The sequence below is a fragment of the Pelodiscus sinensis genome, chromosome 1, assembly GCF_052426305.1.
Source record: "Pelodiscus sinensis isolate ZL-2025 chromosome 1, ASM5242630v1, whole genome shotgun sequence".
Taxonomy (NCBI): Eukaryota; Metazoa; Chordata; order Testudines; family Trionychidae; genus Pelodiscus; species Pelodiscus sinensis.
In genome coordinates, this window is record NC_143052.1 from 98,768,889 (window position 1) to 98,786,526 (window position 17,638).

The 17,638-nt window shown below is 44.7% G+C and overlaps 1 protein-coding gene across 1 annotated transcript in view; it reads right to left on the reverse strand.

The window, feature by feature from the left end:
* Positions 1 to 15,642: 15,642 nt before the first annotated feature.
* POLR3B (RNA polymerase III subunit B) overlaps positions 15,643 to 17,638 on the reverse strand; it is a 121,445-nt gene continuing 119,449 nt past the window's right edge. The window contains exon 28 of the mRNA XM_075938432.2: positions 15,643 to 16,194. Coding sequence (XP_075794547.1) covers positions 16,065 to 16,194 — 130 coding nt within the window. The 3' untranslated portion in view covers positions 15,643 to 16,064. The remainder of the gene's footprint in view (positions 16,195 to 17,638) is intronic.

Sequence of the window (17,638 nt, forward strand, 5' to 3'; positions counted from 1 at the left end):
GGAGGGACTTGATGAGCACTTTATGGGATGCTGATGATGAACTCATAACTACCGACTGTACAGTTTTGATCCCAGAGTGCACCAGGAGCATAACCGAGAATGCAAAGTGGTGCAGGCACTGTGGGATAGCTACCCACTGAGCATTGCTCTCAAAGTCAATGGCAGATTCCCTAATGGGGATGTGCTACTTCAAAACATATTGAAGTCTTGCACATAATGGGGTCATGGACCTTTGACTGTGCAAAATCGGGACACCTGAACAGAATCAACCTTATTTTGTAGTGTAGACATGGCCTGAGCTTGTGACGTTATTGGGCTTTTGATGTGACTATGCAGATAATTGTTGAACCCACTGTTGTGTATTTGCCCAAAATTTTATACAAAGTGGGCCAAGTGAGGGGCCTGTTGAAAGCCTTTGCTTTGCTGATTCTGTTTATACTATTCATATGCATGTATGAGTTTTGTAGTCGAAGTCTGCGTATTGGCTACGTACTTGTATTTCAAAAGTTTGCTTCTGGGAGATATCAGCTAGCATTGACTCCTATTGTGAAAGGGTGGCTACTCAAGCAGTACTTCACTGGCAATGATCCTTAAGTGTTATTAATACACATCTAAGGAATTTTGGCTGCAAACCTGTAGTCATGTAAGTAGGCAATGGCAGCTTGGCTGAAAAGGACACAGACAAATGACTTGCTCATGTGATGAACTCTACGTTGGGACTCTTGTTAGTCTTTAAAGTGCTACATTGTCCTGCATTTTGCTTCAACTACCCCAGACTAACACGGCTACATTTCTATCACTATTCTACGTTGGGAGGTACTTTCACACAGCAAGAACAACGGGATTCCCTCCATCTGGGCAAGATTCTAAAAAGGGCCCCAGAGATTCCTCCATTTGTCTTCACTCTAGCTCATCACTTCGGAAGCCTCTTTGCTATGAATTGGGCCTGGAAGGACTGATGACCCATCCCGACAAAGGATGTACTCCAGAGACTTTTGAGATAGCAAGTTTATTCCATCTCTGCTAAAAGCCTGCACCAGGAATTTTGTATTTGGTGTACCTAATTTTGTTTCCTAACAATTCTATCTCAACCTTTTCTTTCTTTCTTTCTTTCTTTCTTTCTTTCTTTCTTTCTTTCTTTTAATAAACCTTTAGACTTCAGATTCTAAAGGACTGGCACAGTGTGCTCTGTTGGTAAGATCTAAGATATAAACTGACCTGGGAATGTGGCAGGTCCTTTGGGATTGGAATAACGTGCTGGGATTTGGTGAGATTGGTTTTCATAACCTCTCATCTGTGAAGGTGTGGTACTGATTGTGGCACAGAAAAAGCTGGAGTGTCTAAGAGGGTGATTTTGTGACTTCTTGCTGATCAGTCTGGCAGCTGAAGTGCTCTTTGTGACTGGTTTGATGTGTCTTATATAGTGAAGTACCTGCAGTCTTGGCATGTAAGTAGCCCTGTTTCCAAGCAATTTGCTCTGATTTGACCTCTCAACGGTGCCCCCAGAAACTGTTTTATTACAGTGGCATAGTCGTGCTTGGATTCACAGAACCAGATCAATTAAGCTTTGGACCAGGACCCCACACTATTCTAAATTTGAATTTTGGGATTGAGAGTTTATTAGATAAAGAGAAGTTGCAATGAGTCAACAATGATATGAGGGACTTTTTAAAAATGACCTGGAATATCTGTGTTCCGAGTAAGGAATCACCTTTTGAAAGAAAGCTAAGTGAGAACTGAAATTGTTACTGGCCAGAGATGCTGCAGAAGTAATTAGCGTGCAGGAGGCATTAAAGAAAATGGAGTTGAGTATGAACAAAAACTTGCAGAGATTCATTTAAAGGAGCAGTAAAAGAATGTTGAATTGGAGAGAGAAGCTGCTGAAAAAGAGAAAGAAGCCAAGCAAGCTGAGGAGAGAGTTCCCAGACAAATGCCAGATCAAGAAAAAATGGGAAGAATGGCAGAGATTGTATCCTTATGGAAGTTCAATGTAGAACTGTGTTGGTATATGGTTTGATGATATGACAGATATGTTCAGCCAGGCTAATGTCTTGAACCAGCCCCAACATGTGTACGAATACAACTCTTCTTGTGTCACGTGTAACTATCAGGGAGATTTGTGAAGGAGGTATGTGTGACTCTGGGCAGTTATCTAAATCTAACCAGTTTTACTGTAATCAAGGGGATAGTTTCTCTAAATGTTTGCCCGAGGAAGATAACGGTTTGTGCAGAAAAGCAGTGTAATGTGAATGAGATTTCTGAATGCCTATCTGATGTCTCAGAAGTGAGTCTGGAATGAGATGGAGCACAGGGAGGACCCAGTGATCAGGAAAATGTTTCTCTGGAGCAGACTAAAGTTGATGGTCAAGGTGAAGTCCTAACTGAGGAAGACTTTTTTTTTTAATGGCAGTGGATAGTTGGCTAGTGAAGCTTGTAAAAATAAACCAGAACAAGATACAAATGATTTGCGTAAGGTAGCTCAGTGTGATCAGCCACTGTTTGTGGCGATTAGTAGTTTATCTGCTGGGAGTGACAATCCCAATTTGTCTGTGAAGGAAGCTGTCTCCGTTTCCAGGTGTGTGTCTGAAATCAGCCCCGGGTGCTGGGACAAAGGAGAATTTAAATGTCTCTGGTTGTTTGTCTGTGTTGGACTGCAGCACACTTGGGATGGAAGAGATTCTTCCCAGGTCTTTGTGTGCTGAACGTGCCTCTCAGCCCGTGCTAGCTGAGGATATTGCAGTGACCCCAGAGTTGGTTCTGGATACAACTGGAGCCCAGAAAGGGAAAGCTCCTAACTTAGGGTCTGCTGGGGAGAATAATGCCATAACTTGGTTAAATTCCTATTATTCTATCATGATGACACTCTCAGAGATCAAATTGGATTGTGGTGCCTACTGACAGTGTGAAAACTTGTAGCAAGAAGAAAGAGGTTCCTATCCTTGTGTGTGCTGAGGCAGGTAACTTTCATGATACCAATGAGGAAAGCCGCAAAGGGAAGGAGAACGTCTCTAACCTTTAACCTAGTGATTCTGTTGGCTTGAAAGAGGGCTGTGCAAAACTCCCACCTGATGGGCCAGAGATGATTCTAGGTGTAAGAGAAACTCAGAAGGAGTTGGTTGTGGGCTCAGCAGAGCAATGCCTCTGTAAAGCCACATGAAGATGAAATGCTACTTAAAGAAACTCCTAAGGAAGAGAGTCCTTATGGTAGTTTTCACAAGTAGTTTGCTGTGGCTGAAGGAAGTGGAAGTGATTTGATTGAGTGAGATCAGAAAAAAAGGTCTATCTGTAGAAGGCAACCATTTATTTGTTAAGAAACTTGTTTCAGTTCCTAACAGCCAGAGTTTTCCTGTTAAAAATGACTCCATTTATTTGGGTTTAGAAAGATCCAATGTGGACTGTTTTGAGGAGGTTTCAGGTGAATTTAAAGTTGTTTCAGATGAAGTGGAAACTATCAGAAAGTTTGAACAGTCCCGTGAAGACCAAGTGGCTGTGTTTGACCAGCTTACTGAGAAGTCAGTATGGTTGGGACAGAAATATTTCCATGTTAATTCTGTAAAAGGACAGTGTGTGTCTCAGGCTCAGAGGAAAAACTGGAAACCTGAGAATGCAGCACAGCTATGTGATAAATCCCTGGAGAATACAGGAGATGGCAGATAAACTCCTATCTCTAGACACTATGGACACTTATCTCTTAGGAAACTTAGCATCTGATTCCACATGGGAGCACTGCCTGGGAATGAAAGGACAACAGAACTTGGAATCTGTCAGGCTAGTGGAAAGGGATAGAATGTCTTTAAGGCAGAGATAAGCTATGGAAATGGCAACAGTTAAGAAACTGAAAACTGAGAGAAAGAATATGTCTGTGTTGCCACTTATTACCTGATTGACTGAGGGAGGAAGACTCCATGGCCATTAGCAGCAGAGGGGACACATCCAGCCAGCCCATTGGATTGTTAAGGAAGATCAGAATTTGAGCCAATGGGGCAAGGAGGACGGGGGAAAAAACGCCTTGATTTAGCAAAAGGAAGCCACAGCGTAATCCTAAAAGGCCAGAAGTCCAATGGTATTGAGCCAAAGGAGTGGCATGACAAAAATAATTGTAAATGTGCATTTGCAGTGCATTTGTTCTTATTGCTGATGTTATTTTTTTTTGTAACGAATATGCTGCTGGTACCAACAACTATAAAAATGTACAATGAGCATTATCTTTTGGAAAAACCCTGGAACAGGTTAAGAATGGTACATAAAAACACTATATTAAAAGAGTTTGTACTACAGGCAGTCCCCGACTTACGCGGATCCGACTTACGTCGGATCCGCACTTACGAACGGAGCTTTCTCGCCCCGGAAGTCGGGGCGAGAAAGCCCCGTTCGTAAGCTGCTCCGGTGCCCCTGGTCTGCTGGAGACCGTCTCCAGCAGACCAGGGGCACCGGGCGGGTTCCCGCGCTTCTGAGGCTTTGCCAGAGCAAAGCCTCGGAAGCGCGGGAACCGCTGCTGCTGCCACTTGGGTGCCGGTGCCTGTGGTCTGCTGGGGACCGGCACATAAAAACACTATATTAAAAGAGTTTGTACTACAGGCAGTCCCCGACTTACGTCGGATCCGCACTTACGAACGGAGCTTTCTCGCCCCGGAAGTCGGGGCGAGAAAGCCCCGTTCGTAAGCTGCTCCGGTGCCCCTGGTCTGCTGGAGACCGTCTCCAGCAGACCAGGGGCACCGGGCGGGTTCCCGCGCTTCTGAGGCTTTGCCAGAGCAAAGCCTCGGAAGCGCGGGAACCGCTGCTGCTGCCACTTGGGTGCCGGTGCCTGTGGTCTGCTGGGGACCGTCCCCAGCAGACCACAGGCACCAGGACCCAAGCGGCAGCAGCGGGCGGGTTCCTGCGCTTCTGAGGCTTTGCCAGAGCAAAGCCTCAGAAGCGCGGGAACCCCCGCTGCTGCCGCATGAGACCCGGTGCCTGTGGTCTGCTGGGGACGGTCCCCAGCAGACCACAGGCACCCGGACTGAAGCCGCAGGCGCGGGGGGGTCCCGCGCCTCTGAGGCTTTGCCAGAGCAAAGCCTCAGAGGCGCGGGGAACCGCCGCTGCTGCCGCTTCAGTCAAAGCGGCAGCAGCGGCGGTTCCCCGCGCCTCTGAGGCTTTGCGCTGGCAAAGCCTCAGAGGCGCGGCACCCCGCTGCTGCTGCGGCTCTGCTCCCCGTGTCCCTGGTCTGCTGGGGGGAGGGGGCGCAGCTAGTGTGCTCTCCCCCCCCCCCCCCCCAGCAGACCAGGCTTTTGTTTTGGACTCTGGGGCAGAGCAGCTGGGGCGCTGCCGATTGGTCCTGCAGCGCCCGTGGGCACTTCTGGACCAACCCGGCAGCACCCCAGCTGCTCTGCCCCAGGTCCTGATTCAGCCGCTGCTGGTCAGTTTCAGCAGCTGCTGAATCAGGACGTCTGGGGCAGAGCAGATGGGGTGCTGCTGGGTTGGTCCAGTAGCACCCCAGCTGCTCTGCCCCAGGCGTCCCCAAGTCAGCTTCTGCTGAAACTGACCAGCGCTGACTACAGGAAGCCCCAGGCAGAGTTGCTCTGCCCCGGGCTTCCTGGAATCAGCTGCTGATCAGTTTCAGCAGCAGCTGACTTGGGGACGCCTGGGGTTCTTAAGTTGATTCTGTATGTAAGTCAGAACTGGCCAGTTCCGACTTACATACAGATTCAACTTAAGAACCCCAAGTCAGAACTGGCCAGTTCCGACTTACATACAGATTCAACTTAAGAACAAACCTACAGTCCCTATCTTGTACGTAACCCGGGGACTGCCTGTACTGATATTTCTTAGCTGGTGCCTGTAACTATTCTTGGAATGTCTCAGATGAGAAGCAACGTTCCAGAACTGAGGTGCCGTATGAAAAGGGAAACTGAGGTGCACAGCCATATTGCTTTCATGGCTAAATGACAAGAATCCTACACTATAGAGAACATGAATACTTTGATTTGATGTTAATTCAATATCAAACATGTGCTAAAGCTTGTATGGATAAATTAATTATTTTCTTTAGCTGTAGGCAAGCTCACGAGACATATAGAAATCATGCTGCAAAAGCAGATCCAATCCACTATTTTTCTAACCAAATTGTACCTTGGATTTGTAAGAGAGTTCACGGATATTGTTGTTTCTAGGATAAATCTTACAGTGATGAATCCTGCTTTACACAAACAAACCACTTCTATCAGATATATAGTAGCCCAGTGTCTGTGCGTCTGTAACGCTGACGAACACAGCCATGCCCCCTGGCCGTGTACGTCACCGCCCCGCTCCCGTTCCCCTCCTTCCGTGGCGGCTGGGCTGAGTGTTGCGCGCTCAGCCGGGCCGCCGCTGGGGAGGAGGGGCGGGGCGGTGACATACACAGCCACAACACAAAGCCCGCTATTTCAAAATAAGGGGCTGGGTTATTTTGAAATAACTCTTGCTTTCCATGGGGAATAATGTTTATTTTGAAATAGCGTTTGTGTGGAAGCTCCACTGTGGTTATTTTGAAATAACTACTCCCCAGAGTCATTCAACGTAATTACTCACCAGTGCTTCCTGGGGCTGTAAAGTTGAAGTACCATGTCCACATTAGGGGAGCCTGCCTCGGACTAATTTCCAGGCTTCCCTATAGTGTGGATGCACTATTTCAAAATAGTTATTTCGGGAGTTGTGTCAAAATAAGGTATTTCGAAATGATTGCCTGGTGTAGACATAACCATGCAAAGTAGCTGCTAGCGTTTGGACCACAGGAACTGTGGCCTGGACAGGAGTTGGGCTTACTCTCTTCTCCCTTTTCTGCTGCTTAGGTGTCACAGAGCCTGAATAGAGCAGAGCGAGCCCTGCCGCAGTCCCGGGTCTCTCCCACAGTCCCCCAAAAGAGCCCTCTCCTAGTGCAAAGTGCAGTGTGAACTTAGCTCTCTCCTTCTTCCAGACCAGCTCTGTGGGCATCCGGAGTTGGACTTATCTTAGCAGCAAAGGAATCCTGCCCCAACTCTGGCTCCTAAGGCCAGCATAACCGGGTGGCAGGGAGCTTGGGGATGGTGTCTATTCTTCCTGTGCAGCCACCGCATCATTAACTCAGGCCTGTCTACACCACATGGGCAAATCGACTTATACTGCCTTGTGTCAACCCAGCTGAGGAAGCAACTTCCCTTAAATTTGGCTCCCACTGCCATAAAGCATTTTCCTAATGTTTTAGTGTTATCAAAAATGAATAAACATTCTGAGTGAACAAAAATAACATCTAATATCTTGTCTGTCATGTTGGACCTCTGTGACGAAAGGATACATTTGAGCCCTGAAAATGTTCTTTCAAAAACTCACTTGCGTTGCTGCAACTGCCAGTACAGTGTTTGCCAGTTGATACAGCTTGCGGGATCCCAGTAGTTTAATATGTTTTGGTTTTTTAGTGAGATGTGGCTCATCTTCAGAATTCATTAAAAATTGGCTTAATTCTTTTTGGGCTTTCCTTCAGCCAGATCTTGCTGTCTTTTTGGAGATTTCATGGGCTTTAAGATATTCCAATGTGTCATCTGCTCTTTTTGAATTTCAGACATGTCTGACACTGATTCTGTGACATGATTTAGGCTTCTGCCTGAAGCATTTCCATTTTCATCCATGTTTTGGTTAAATGAAGTTTTGTCTGGATTTCTGACACAAGAGTTGCTATCTAGGATCAGGATATCTATATGAGATAAAGACAGATCTTTTTTTGAAAATAATATATCCCTCATTTTTTCATTGAAACCAGAAAGACTTCTGTAAAAAGAAGAGAGTTTTGGTGTTTCTAGTTAGCAGTTTACACAAGCACCATAAAAGTCTTTCATACTGAAGAATCTTTGTTGTCACTTTGAAGGCATCACAATTGCACTGACACCTACTAATGACACTCTAGTCTGCCTTAGTGGTACCCATAGGACCAGCTCTAGCTCCCTCTGGAGTCATGCACATGTATGGCACCCTCTCAATTCCTTCTTGCTAGTAACTTCGACAGAGGGAAAGAAGGGTGATTCATGGAATGGACATGAACAACACATCTCAGAGAGCAACAGTTACAGAAGGTTGGTAACAATTTTTCTTCTTCAGTTGCTTGCTCATGTCCGCACCATGCTAAGTGACTCCCAAGCAGGATATTTGGAGGCGGGTTCAGAGATCATAGACAACCTGAATGTAACACTGCACTTCTGAAACCAGCAGTGTCTCGAGCCTGGTGGGGGATGATGGGATGATGCAGTGGGATGGGAAGGTATGCACCCAAAACCAGGTTGTGACCCTGAAGATGTCCCGAATCAGTACCAGCTCAACGAATGCTGCTGATGAAGCCTGGGCTCGCGTGGAACAAGTGGTCATGATGGCCAGAGGTGAACTTTTGTGTACTTATAGCAAGCCTGGATACAGGCGATTATCCAGGATGAAATTCTTTGGGATGACACAGGCAGCCCTATCATCCTTTATGCTACTATTCCAAAGAGTTGTGTGGACTTGTGAAAGGACTTAGTTCTCTGAACATAGAAGGCAAGGGCCCACCCTACATCCAGCATATGAAACAGATGTTCTTCAGTGGTCTTGTGAGGTTTTGGGAAGAAGACAAAGAAAAAATAACCTGGTAATTGTGGAATTGCAACACCACCTTTGGTAGGAACACCTTTGGGGTGCAGCTGGACCTTGTCTATGAAGAACACTCTCTAGGGGGATTCTGATGGAAGGGCTTTGAACTCAGAGCCCCACCTAGTTGAGACAATCCCCACCAGGAAGATGACATACCAGGAGATAATCTGCAGGGAGCATGATGTTCATGACTTGAAGGGGGACTACCACGAGCCTTGACAGGACCAGATTAAAGTCCCATGGAGGGATCAGTTTGCAAACCTGAGGGTAGAGTCTCTCCAGCCCCTTAAGAAACCTGACCGTTATCTCGTTGAAGAACAGTGATTTGCCATTCCCTGGAAGATGGAAGGCAGAGTTGGCTGCCAAGTAAACCTTAATAGCTGAAAGAGCCAAACCCTGATGCTTTAGGTGGAACAGATAGCCCAAGACAGACTGCAGTAAAGATCTGTTTGGAGGCCCAAGTGAAATGTTTCCTCTTGGCCAGGTAGATAGCCCAATGAAAGGCTTTCTATTACTTAGCAAGATCTGTCAAAGCTGATATGAGTAGGCCTGTCCCCTTCAGGGTTCAGCCATACAATAACCATGCAGTCGGGTGCAAGGAGGTGAAGAAACCAGCCATGGTCTTGTGAAATCAAGTGTGCAAAGAGTGGAAGTGGGAGTGGAGCTGCCACTAAGATACCCAGAGGCCTTCTGAACCAGTGCTGGCATGGCCATGCCGGTGCTATCAGGCTAGCCTTCACTTTGTTCCATTTGTTTTTTAGAAGGACTTTGTGAACCAAAGGGGTGGGCGGGAAGGCATACCACAGGCCGTAGGCTCACAAGAGCAGTAAGGCATCAGTGAGGGAGCCCATGCTGTGCCTGTGCAGTGAAGAGGATGGATGGCATTTCCTGTTTTGTCTGGCAGTGGAGACTCCCACCTCTGGAAGATGACACTGTGGACCTCTGGTCGAGGGGCAAAGGATCTGCTGAGACAATACATTTTGAGCCCTGGGGAGCTGTGATGCCTCAAGGTGAATGGCATGTTCACAGTTAAGACCCACAGTCAGAGCTTCCTGGCACAGGACCAGAGATGGAGAGTCTCTCTGCTTGATGTGAAACACTGAAGCAGAGTTGCCTCTCAGGACCTGCACCACTTGGAGCTCTGGAGAAGGAATGTCTGGCTTCTTCTGGGACCAGAAGCCCTGAGTCCTGAGACTATCAAGGTGGGCTTCCCATCCCAGATCTGACAGGTCCAAAACTAGTAGTCTCAACAGCTGAGGGGCAGCAAAGGATACCCCTTCCATTACAGATTCTGGGTCTCTCCACCAGGTCGGCAAAGCAAGGATTGGAGGCAGAATTGCGAGTATTAAGTCCAGGTGGTGTTTGCTCAGGGAGTAGACTGACAGCAGACACATCAGGAGGGGTCTGAGGCACAGCCTTGCATCACGAACGTGCATGCTGCCATGTGTCCCAGTAGTTTGAGGCAAATCTGAGCAGTCATTACTGGGTGGATTGTGACCTGGGAAATCAGGCCATATACAGCTCAGAATCTGGTAGAGGCGGCTTCGGCCTGGGCTGAGTCCAGCCCTGCTCTAATGAACTCTATTCTCTGAGCTGGCACCAGGGCTGACCTCTGCTTGTTTTCAACAAACCCAGCACCTGGAAGGTGGCTGTGGTGGTGCTGATGCTGTACCGGACCTGCTCCTGCAACTGACCTTTGATCAGCCAGTCGCTGAGGTACGAGTAGATTTGCATGCTTCAGTGAAGAAGGCTGCTACCACTGTCATACGCTTTGTGAAGACTGGTAGGGCAGCTGAGTAGCCAAAGGAAGAGTGGTGAATTGGTAGTGGAGTTGACAAGCTACAGACCTGAGAAATCTTTTCTGACTGCAAAAGAGAAAGATGTGGAAATAATCATCCTTTTGGTCGAGGGTGGTGTACAGGGATCTATTGAGGGAAAGATGGCGGCAGGGAGCTCATGTGGAGGTGACACAGGTCCAGAATGGGCTGTTCATGCCCTTCCCCTGGCTTTCAAAGTTAGGAAACATCAGGAGTAAAACTCCTTTCCTCTCAAAACTTTGAGGAACCTCTTATATGGCCCCTCCCCCCTCCATATGGGTGAGAAGCTGCCCATGAGAAGGACCCCTAAAAGGGGAAGAGGTGGGAAGGCGGGATAGATGAACATTGGAGGATATAACTAACTTGTTACTGTACTCAGCATTGCACTGTTCGATATCATGCTGAAGGACAACAGTGCTGGGGGAGTGCTTTGCACGGATGTTGTGTTCGGTGCCAATTCAGAGCACCCCAAGCCTGGCCTGAGAGTCACCTCCATAAGAATGGCCTTCAGTTGAAAGTCACGATTCTTTCTTGTGCGAGGTTGGAAGTCCCTACAGATCTGGCACTTCTCTCTAATGGGAGACTCCCTCAGGCACTTTGGACAGCTAGTACCTGGGTCACTCACTGACATCTGCTTGCCCCATGAAGCATATGGCGGCTTGAATCCCAGGGACAGGAGCATGTGCAGTCCTTGAAATAAGCATTACATTTTTAAACAGATTTTTATTGCTGTTTGGAAAACCTCTGGGGCGAAAGGGGCCAGATTTTACCATTTCATTTTTAAATCAAGAAATTCAAGTTATTATTGAAGGCAATTTTCAACTTCTCATCAGGACAAGAATGTGTGTGTGTGTTTTATACACGGTTCTCCTGGGCTTAGAAGTAGAAAAGTTAAACATATTCTGTAGGTGTTGCTGCAGTCCAGTTACATAGCCCACATATAGATTTAAAAGGACCCTTGCATCCATTTGGAACAATTTGCCATGGGCTGTGCTGAATTCTCCATCACTGCACATTTTAAAGTCAAGATAAAATATTTTTCTTATATTCTCTAGTTCAAAAGAATTAATTCAGGAAGTCCTATAGCCTATGTTTCGCTGCAGATCAGACTAGTTGATCAGAATGATTCCTTCCGTCCTTATAATGTCTGAAGACATTAAAAACATACAATTTTACTTAATGTTATTAGCAATTTAGATTTTAAAATATTTTAAGAAAATATTTTTACTATATATTTGCATTTTCTATACAACATCTGGCATGAATGATGAAACAAGGCTATTCAGTTTCACTTTTCTTTATACAGGTTGAACCTCTATAATCCGGCACACACTGGTCCGGCAACATCTGTGGCTCGGCATGATTTTAGTTAGCCGAATGTCTGCTTATCATGGGCGTGGCCAAGTTTCCTGTGGTCCCATAATGTCTGTTTGTAGCCACCAGACCTGGCTCTCAGTGTTCTGGGCTGTTATTTAGGGTTTAATTAGAGCTAACTGTCTTCTAAGAACCCAATAAACAGTAGAAGTGTTGGTAATGCTGCTAGACAATATTAAATCTTCTCTGATATGGCAAATTCTCTGATTCAGCACCGGTCAGGTCCCAAGGGTGCTGGACTAGAGAGATTCAATCTGTAGTTAATTTATTTCTGGCTACAATGCAGCAGCACAATGGTGGAGTGTTTGGGAGCATTTATATTATTGAAATGTTTTATATAGATGCTTTAAATAACCAGAATGACCCTAAAATGAAGCTGCTTTTCTTGAGTATGAACAAGTGATTAGCTAAACCCAGCAAGGGCACCATTTTGGGAGGGCAGGCGGTAGTGGTGGAGGGAGGGTCTACAGCCGTATGCATTGGAATGCTGCTTGCTCTTCTCTCTCTTGCTCTCATGATCAGAAAACATGAGGAAAATATGTAACTTGAGTCACATCTCTGCCCTCTCCTCTCACCAGCCGGGCGGGAGAGGAATGCACGCAAGCTGTGTACTTTTCCCTCGCTCCCGGATAGTCAGGGGAAGGGGAAGAAGAGCAAGCAGCATTCCGGCAGACACAGCTATAGCCTCCGCTCTGCCCTCCTGAAATGACACCCTTGAAATCCAGCTTCAATTATGGCTACAAGTTCAGGACTTTATAAACAAAATACACCTAAAAACCTCTCTCATCACCTTCCTTATTTACTTCTATTCTTCATAATTACATAGCATGGCAAGATATTTATGGTATTTTAAGGGATGGTTTTCAATTAATTCATGTTGACTTTGTTTTGCAGTGGAAAAATAAAGTTGATTATGGAAGTCTGGGCTGGAAACTAGATTTAACAATTCTACATTTTTAATACGGTTGAATCCTTCTATTCACAAAATAAATGGGATGATATAAAATAATGCATAGGGTAGCTATCTGATCTAGTAGCAAAATATGCCTTTGGCTGTGCTAGAAAATGGATTGTGTTCAACATTCCAGCTGGGAGTAATAGCAGTGACCTTCATGTTGAATAGTACTTCTAGTAAAAAAACTTCTCCTGGACACCAAGCAGGAACAAATAAAGAAGCTGGAATGGAATTAAAACTTTACGGCACAGTTTCTTAACCACAATACCATGGGTGAAAGACCTAGGATCAAGTATTTGTTTAGAACATTACAGCTCCTTTGGTGATCAGACAAAAAGTCATTGCATGTCTGCTCTGAGGAAGCCCAGTCATAGCACCAGAATCATCAGCTGACATTAGAATGGCGTGTGATGGCATTTCACGTTACAAAGGGAAGATCGACCTGCAGAATGTGGACAGATTCAGCATTTCAAATTCCTTTTTGAATACCACATGCTAGTTCCACAGCTCTGCAGAGATGAAATTCTCAGTTGAAAGTACATGTAGCAATTTGAGGGGGGCGGGGGTGGGGAGAAAAGGAAGGCTTATTTCAAAGCAGAGTTTTTCTCAGGGCAAGGGGCTCGGATCCTTTACCATTGCACTTCTACCCAGATGGGCATATCCAAGACATTACTCTATAAATAGTTCTCACACTGTTTTTTTATATATGTGCTCTGCAGCGTTGATATCACACAGAACACCATGTATCATTCAAAAATGACCAACTAGGTCAATAACATAGGTAATCATTCTTAAAACATATGGTGTGAACATAGGTAATACTAAGTACTGAATTCATCTGGATTCTACAGTCTTATTACTCTCTCACTGCATGAGTGGCAGATGTGGATGAAAAATTTGAGTTAGACTTTGCCTAGGGAAGACAGTGGCAGTTACTTATTGTTGGGGAATACTTTTAGTGGAATTAAGGGAGGCAGTATCCATACAATCTCCAGACACATCTGTCGATTGCCACAACAGTTGACAGTCTCTGTATCCTACTGGATGCACCAAGGTAGATTCTGATAGCTAATGGGGTCTGTACTGCATTTTCTCCTCATCTTTGGCTTCCCATCTTTCCTCGTTAGCACAGGCCTCAGAATCATTATCCCATGCCTTTGCTATCTCTAAGCTCAACAGCTGCAGCATGCTCTTAGGGCTACCTTTCAAGGTCATACAGAAGCCTGTTTTTTGAATAGGAATGAACACATTCCTTTGCTCCCTTCTCTGCACCTGCACATCAACAGGTAGCCAGAGTAATTTTAGATGTTGCTTATAAGCTTCTAGGCCCCAAATGGCTTGTAATTCATCAGTCCCAGCAGAGCAGTTAAGACAGGAGTAGTAGGCAGCATGAACACCTATTTTCCAGGACCCAGGTTAGATCTGTCTCTGGGGAAGGCCCTAGCACTTGAAGCTCACTCCCTCTGGTGGTCCACCAGAGCCTCAGTTTGGCAGTCTCTGGGAACAACATAGGTGCAATTATTTGGCCAGTACTTTTAGTTAATTTTCCACCCTCTTATCACAGCCTGCTATCAGGAAGGTAATTTGGATAGAGCAGTGCTCTCAAGTTACAGAATTGTATATCCCCCTTCCCAAAAAAAGGGGGTTATACAATTCTGTATATGCCACCACTTTTTGTTAATAGCACCTTGTTGTTCGGGTCACACTGTCGGTGACTGAAAAAAAACCTTTCCACGTCCAAGTGCGGGTCTCTGAATTATCTAGATTGTTATTGGTCTGGCAGCAAAGAGAAGGAGAGACCCACCCCCGCATTTGTGTGTCTTATTGATCAGACTGGGTTCATTAACTCAGACACAAAGCTACTCATCTAAATGTTTGGGAAGCAGCTAAAAATAGTGAGTCAGTTCAGTAGCACCTCATCAGAAAATCTGGATACCTACACTTCTCACTGTGCCCCTCCCTCCAAAGGCAGAGCCATTAAGCAAGAAAATAAGGAAGTCACGTTTATTGAAACTTCTTCGCTATTTAGGAGGTGGAGGTGTCTCAAGATCTCCAGCATGCAGATAGTATTTTACTTTCTTGCTTGTGATCCAGACTGCCCGGCTATTTTTCCCTGATACACCTTGAAACTGATCCAACAGTGTCCATGCTTCATTTTGACTTGAATGGGACTGTTCATGTGCTTAAAATTAAGAGGTACTTACATCCATTGCTGAACTTCCTCAGTCTCAAGTCTGTCTCTGCCAGTGCAGGACTGTCATTTACAGTACAATTTCTAAAGCTTTGTTGAGTTTAATTTTCAAATCCAATTTTTTCTCTTTTAAACAAGTACTGGGAGACTATAATTGGCTATAGTATTATAACCCGTCTTTTCAGGCCTTCAAACTTTGGAAGAGGCAAGATCCTATGAACTAAAATATTGTACTTAATAAGAATCAAAATATTAGTCTGTTTCTACAAACCAAATTCTATTCTCAGATATATACATGCAGTCAACTCTCAAATATCACTGAAATTTGCGTATGCCTATTGGAAGGCAGCATTTGACCTTCTACTTGTATTACACCTCAGACACCTGAAACTTTTCTTTATTTGCTTAGGAAAATATTGTTCAAAAAGGTTGAATTGAAGGTTTTCCGAAAGCGTGTTCAGTCTCTCCAACCTGTCTAAAGAGTGTCGATAACTGCTCCAGTATCGGCAGGATAATTCAGCAATGTACTTACCAACTTTAGCGGCGAGGAGTCCTGTGGCACCTTATAAACTATAGTTTATAAGGTGCCACAGGACTCCTCGCCGCTTTTGCAGATTCAGACTAACACGGCTACCCCTCTGATACTTACCAACTTTACAATGTTAATACTGGGTTATGAAAACAAAACATGGGCAATATACTTGAAAACAAGTTTATTAGTCTTTTATACCCTGTCTGGAAAATTAAACTAATGTTTAAGCAATATGGATAAACCACTGGAGTTCATCAAACCTAGGCCGTGATGCAGCAAAGCACTTGCATCCTGAATGCAGGACTATTACATGCTTAAAAGTTATTCATGTGCAGTGCTTTGCTGGAGCAGGGGCTTATTACAAGATTACTATACACCTCATTCACCCAGGCTGCTTGAGTCCCCACCAATTGTTCATGATGTTCGCTCCAGCACAGTCTCCCAATTAACTTAGAATAACAGGGGGAAAACAATAGGAATTCATCAGCAGTCTTCCCCCTCCTCAGTTATAAAAGTCACTCCTTGTCACGGAAATCCCTTCCAGTTCTGCACACTTCTTTATTTCTTGTTCAAAATTGGGTTTTTTGCTCATTCATTGTACTTAGCCAATTTTAGCCTGGGTATAATGTTCATGGATTGAAGTTCTTGGAATAACAGCTTACAGGCGTATGGAATGCGCAGGGACGATACATGGCATGACGATTTGCAGTAATGGCACCTAGGGAAACAACAAATAAACAAAGTAATTGCTGGTTTACACATGAAGCTCTGCTGCAATCATCAAATAGTTCTTGCAACCCACTGCACTTCAATACATTTTCTATGGCAGCGATCTTAGAACATAATAAGCCCTCTGGCCTGTTACAGACATGCACATCCTTAAATATTGGAAGTTCCTAAATAATCGCATTGAAGCCAACAAGATTATTCATGTGCTTACAATTAAACCTTTGCTTTGCTGGATTGGGAACTGAATACTCAGGATCTTGTAAGACTGGGCACTATATCCCGATTGCACACGGGGAATACCAGCACTGAAGAGACAGCGTTACATAAAGAGTGGTCAAGAGGATTCAAAATTTTAACATTTCTAATTGTTCAGTTTCCATTCAATTGTTCAGCTTCTACTAATTTTCAAAACTGATACTGCAGGGAGAAGGAGCCTTCACCCTTAGTTTTCTCATCTGAGATTTCTCCCATTACCGAAAAATATCCCAGACCCAATCATACAACGTACGATTATGCTGAATATTTCTCTCGCCTTTGGCCTTCACAGACAAATAAGCAACCAAAGCAGTGCAGATTGCAATTGAAATGGGAAATTAGTGGAGCAGCCTTTAAATAGATATTCCCACCACTGGTCACTCAGGGTAACAGAATTTTATGGTAATTTAGGGAGTTTTTCTTTTGTTTGCTGTATAATTATTTTTAGCACATTTGTGCAACTGGGCAAGTCAAATAAATTAGAATGAAAATGCCCTATGTTCAACAGCCTAATATCAAACTCTCACATATTCTACAGATTATTTTACACAGAGATAAGAACCAGCAACATAAAATTTAGTATTTACTCCCTCTCACTCTCATCTTACACATCACATGGAGAACTGCAAACTCTTCTTCAGTTATCATTTCTACTTTCCCATTTCTCATTCTTCATTCATCCATTCTGCGTAATACTTTATACAGTTTAGAAAGCAATCCACTGAGGAAATTCAAGGACTGAGGAGTCTGTAATAGGCTATCCATATTTTCAACCTCTAGAGGCAGGTTCAAGTCTTGTCTCAGATCATTAGGCCCTAAACTTCCTATTTGATGGCTGAATAGTGATAGAAATGTAGCCGTGTTAATCTGGTGTAGCTGAAACAAAATACAGGACTATGTAGCACTTTAAAGACTAACAAGATGGTTTATTAGGAACCCAATGAGGAAGTGGGTCTGGCCCACGAAAGCTCATCACCTAATAAACCATCTTGTTAGTCTTTAAAGTGTCACATAGTCCTGTATTTGATGGCTGTTTGCTTGTAGACTCATTCCAATGTCAATGGGAGTTGATTTGGCACATGGATATTTATTTCTACTTTGGCGGTCAGTCCACAAAGGCCAGACTTTGTTTTACCTTAAACCCTCTGAAACTCAACTTCAATTAGGACAGAATTTGG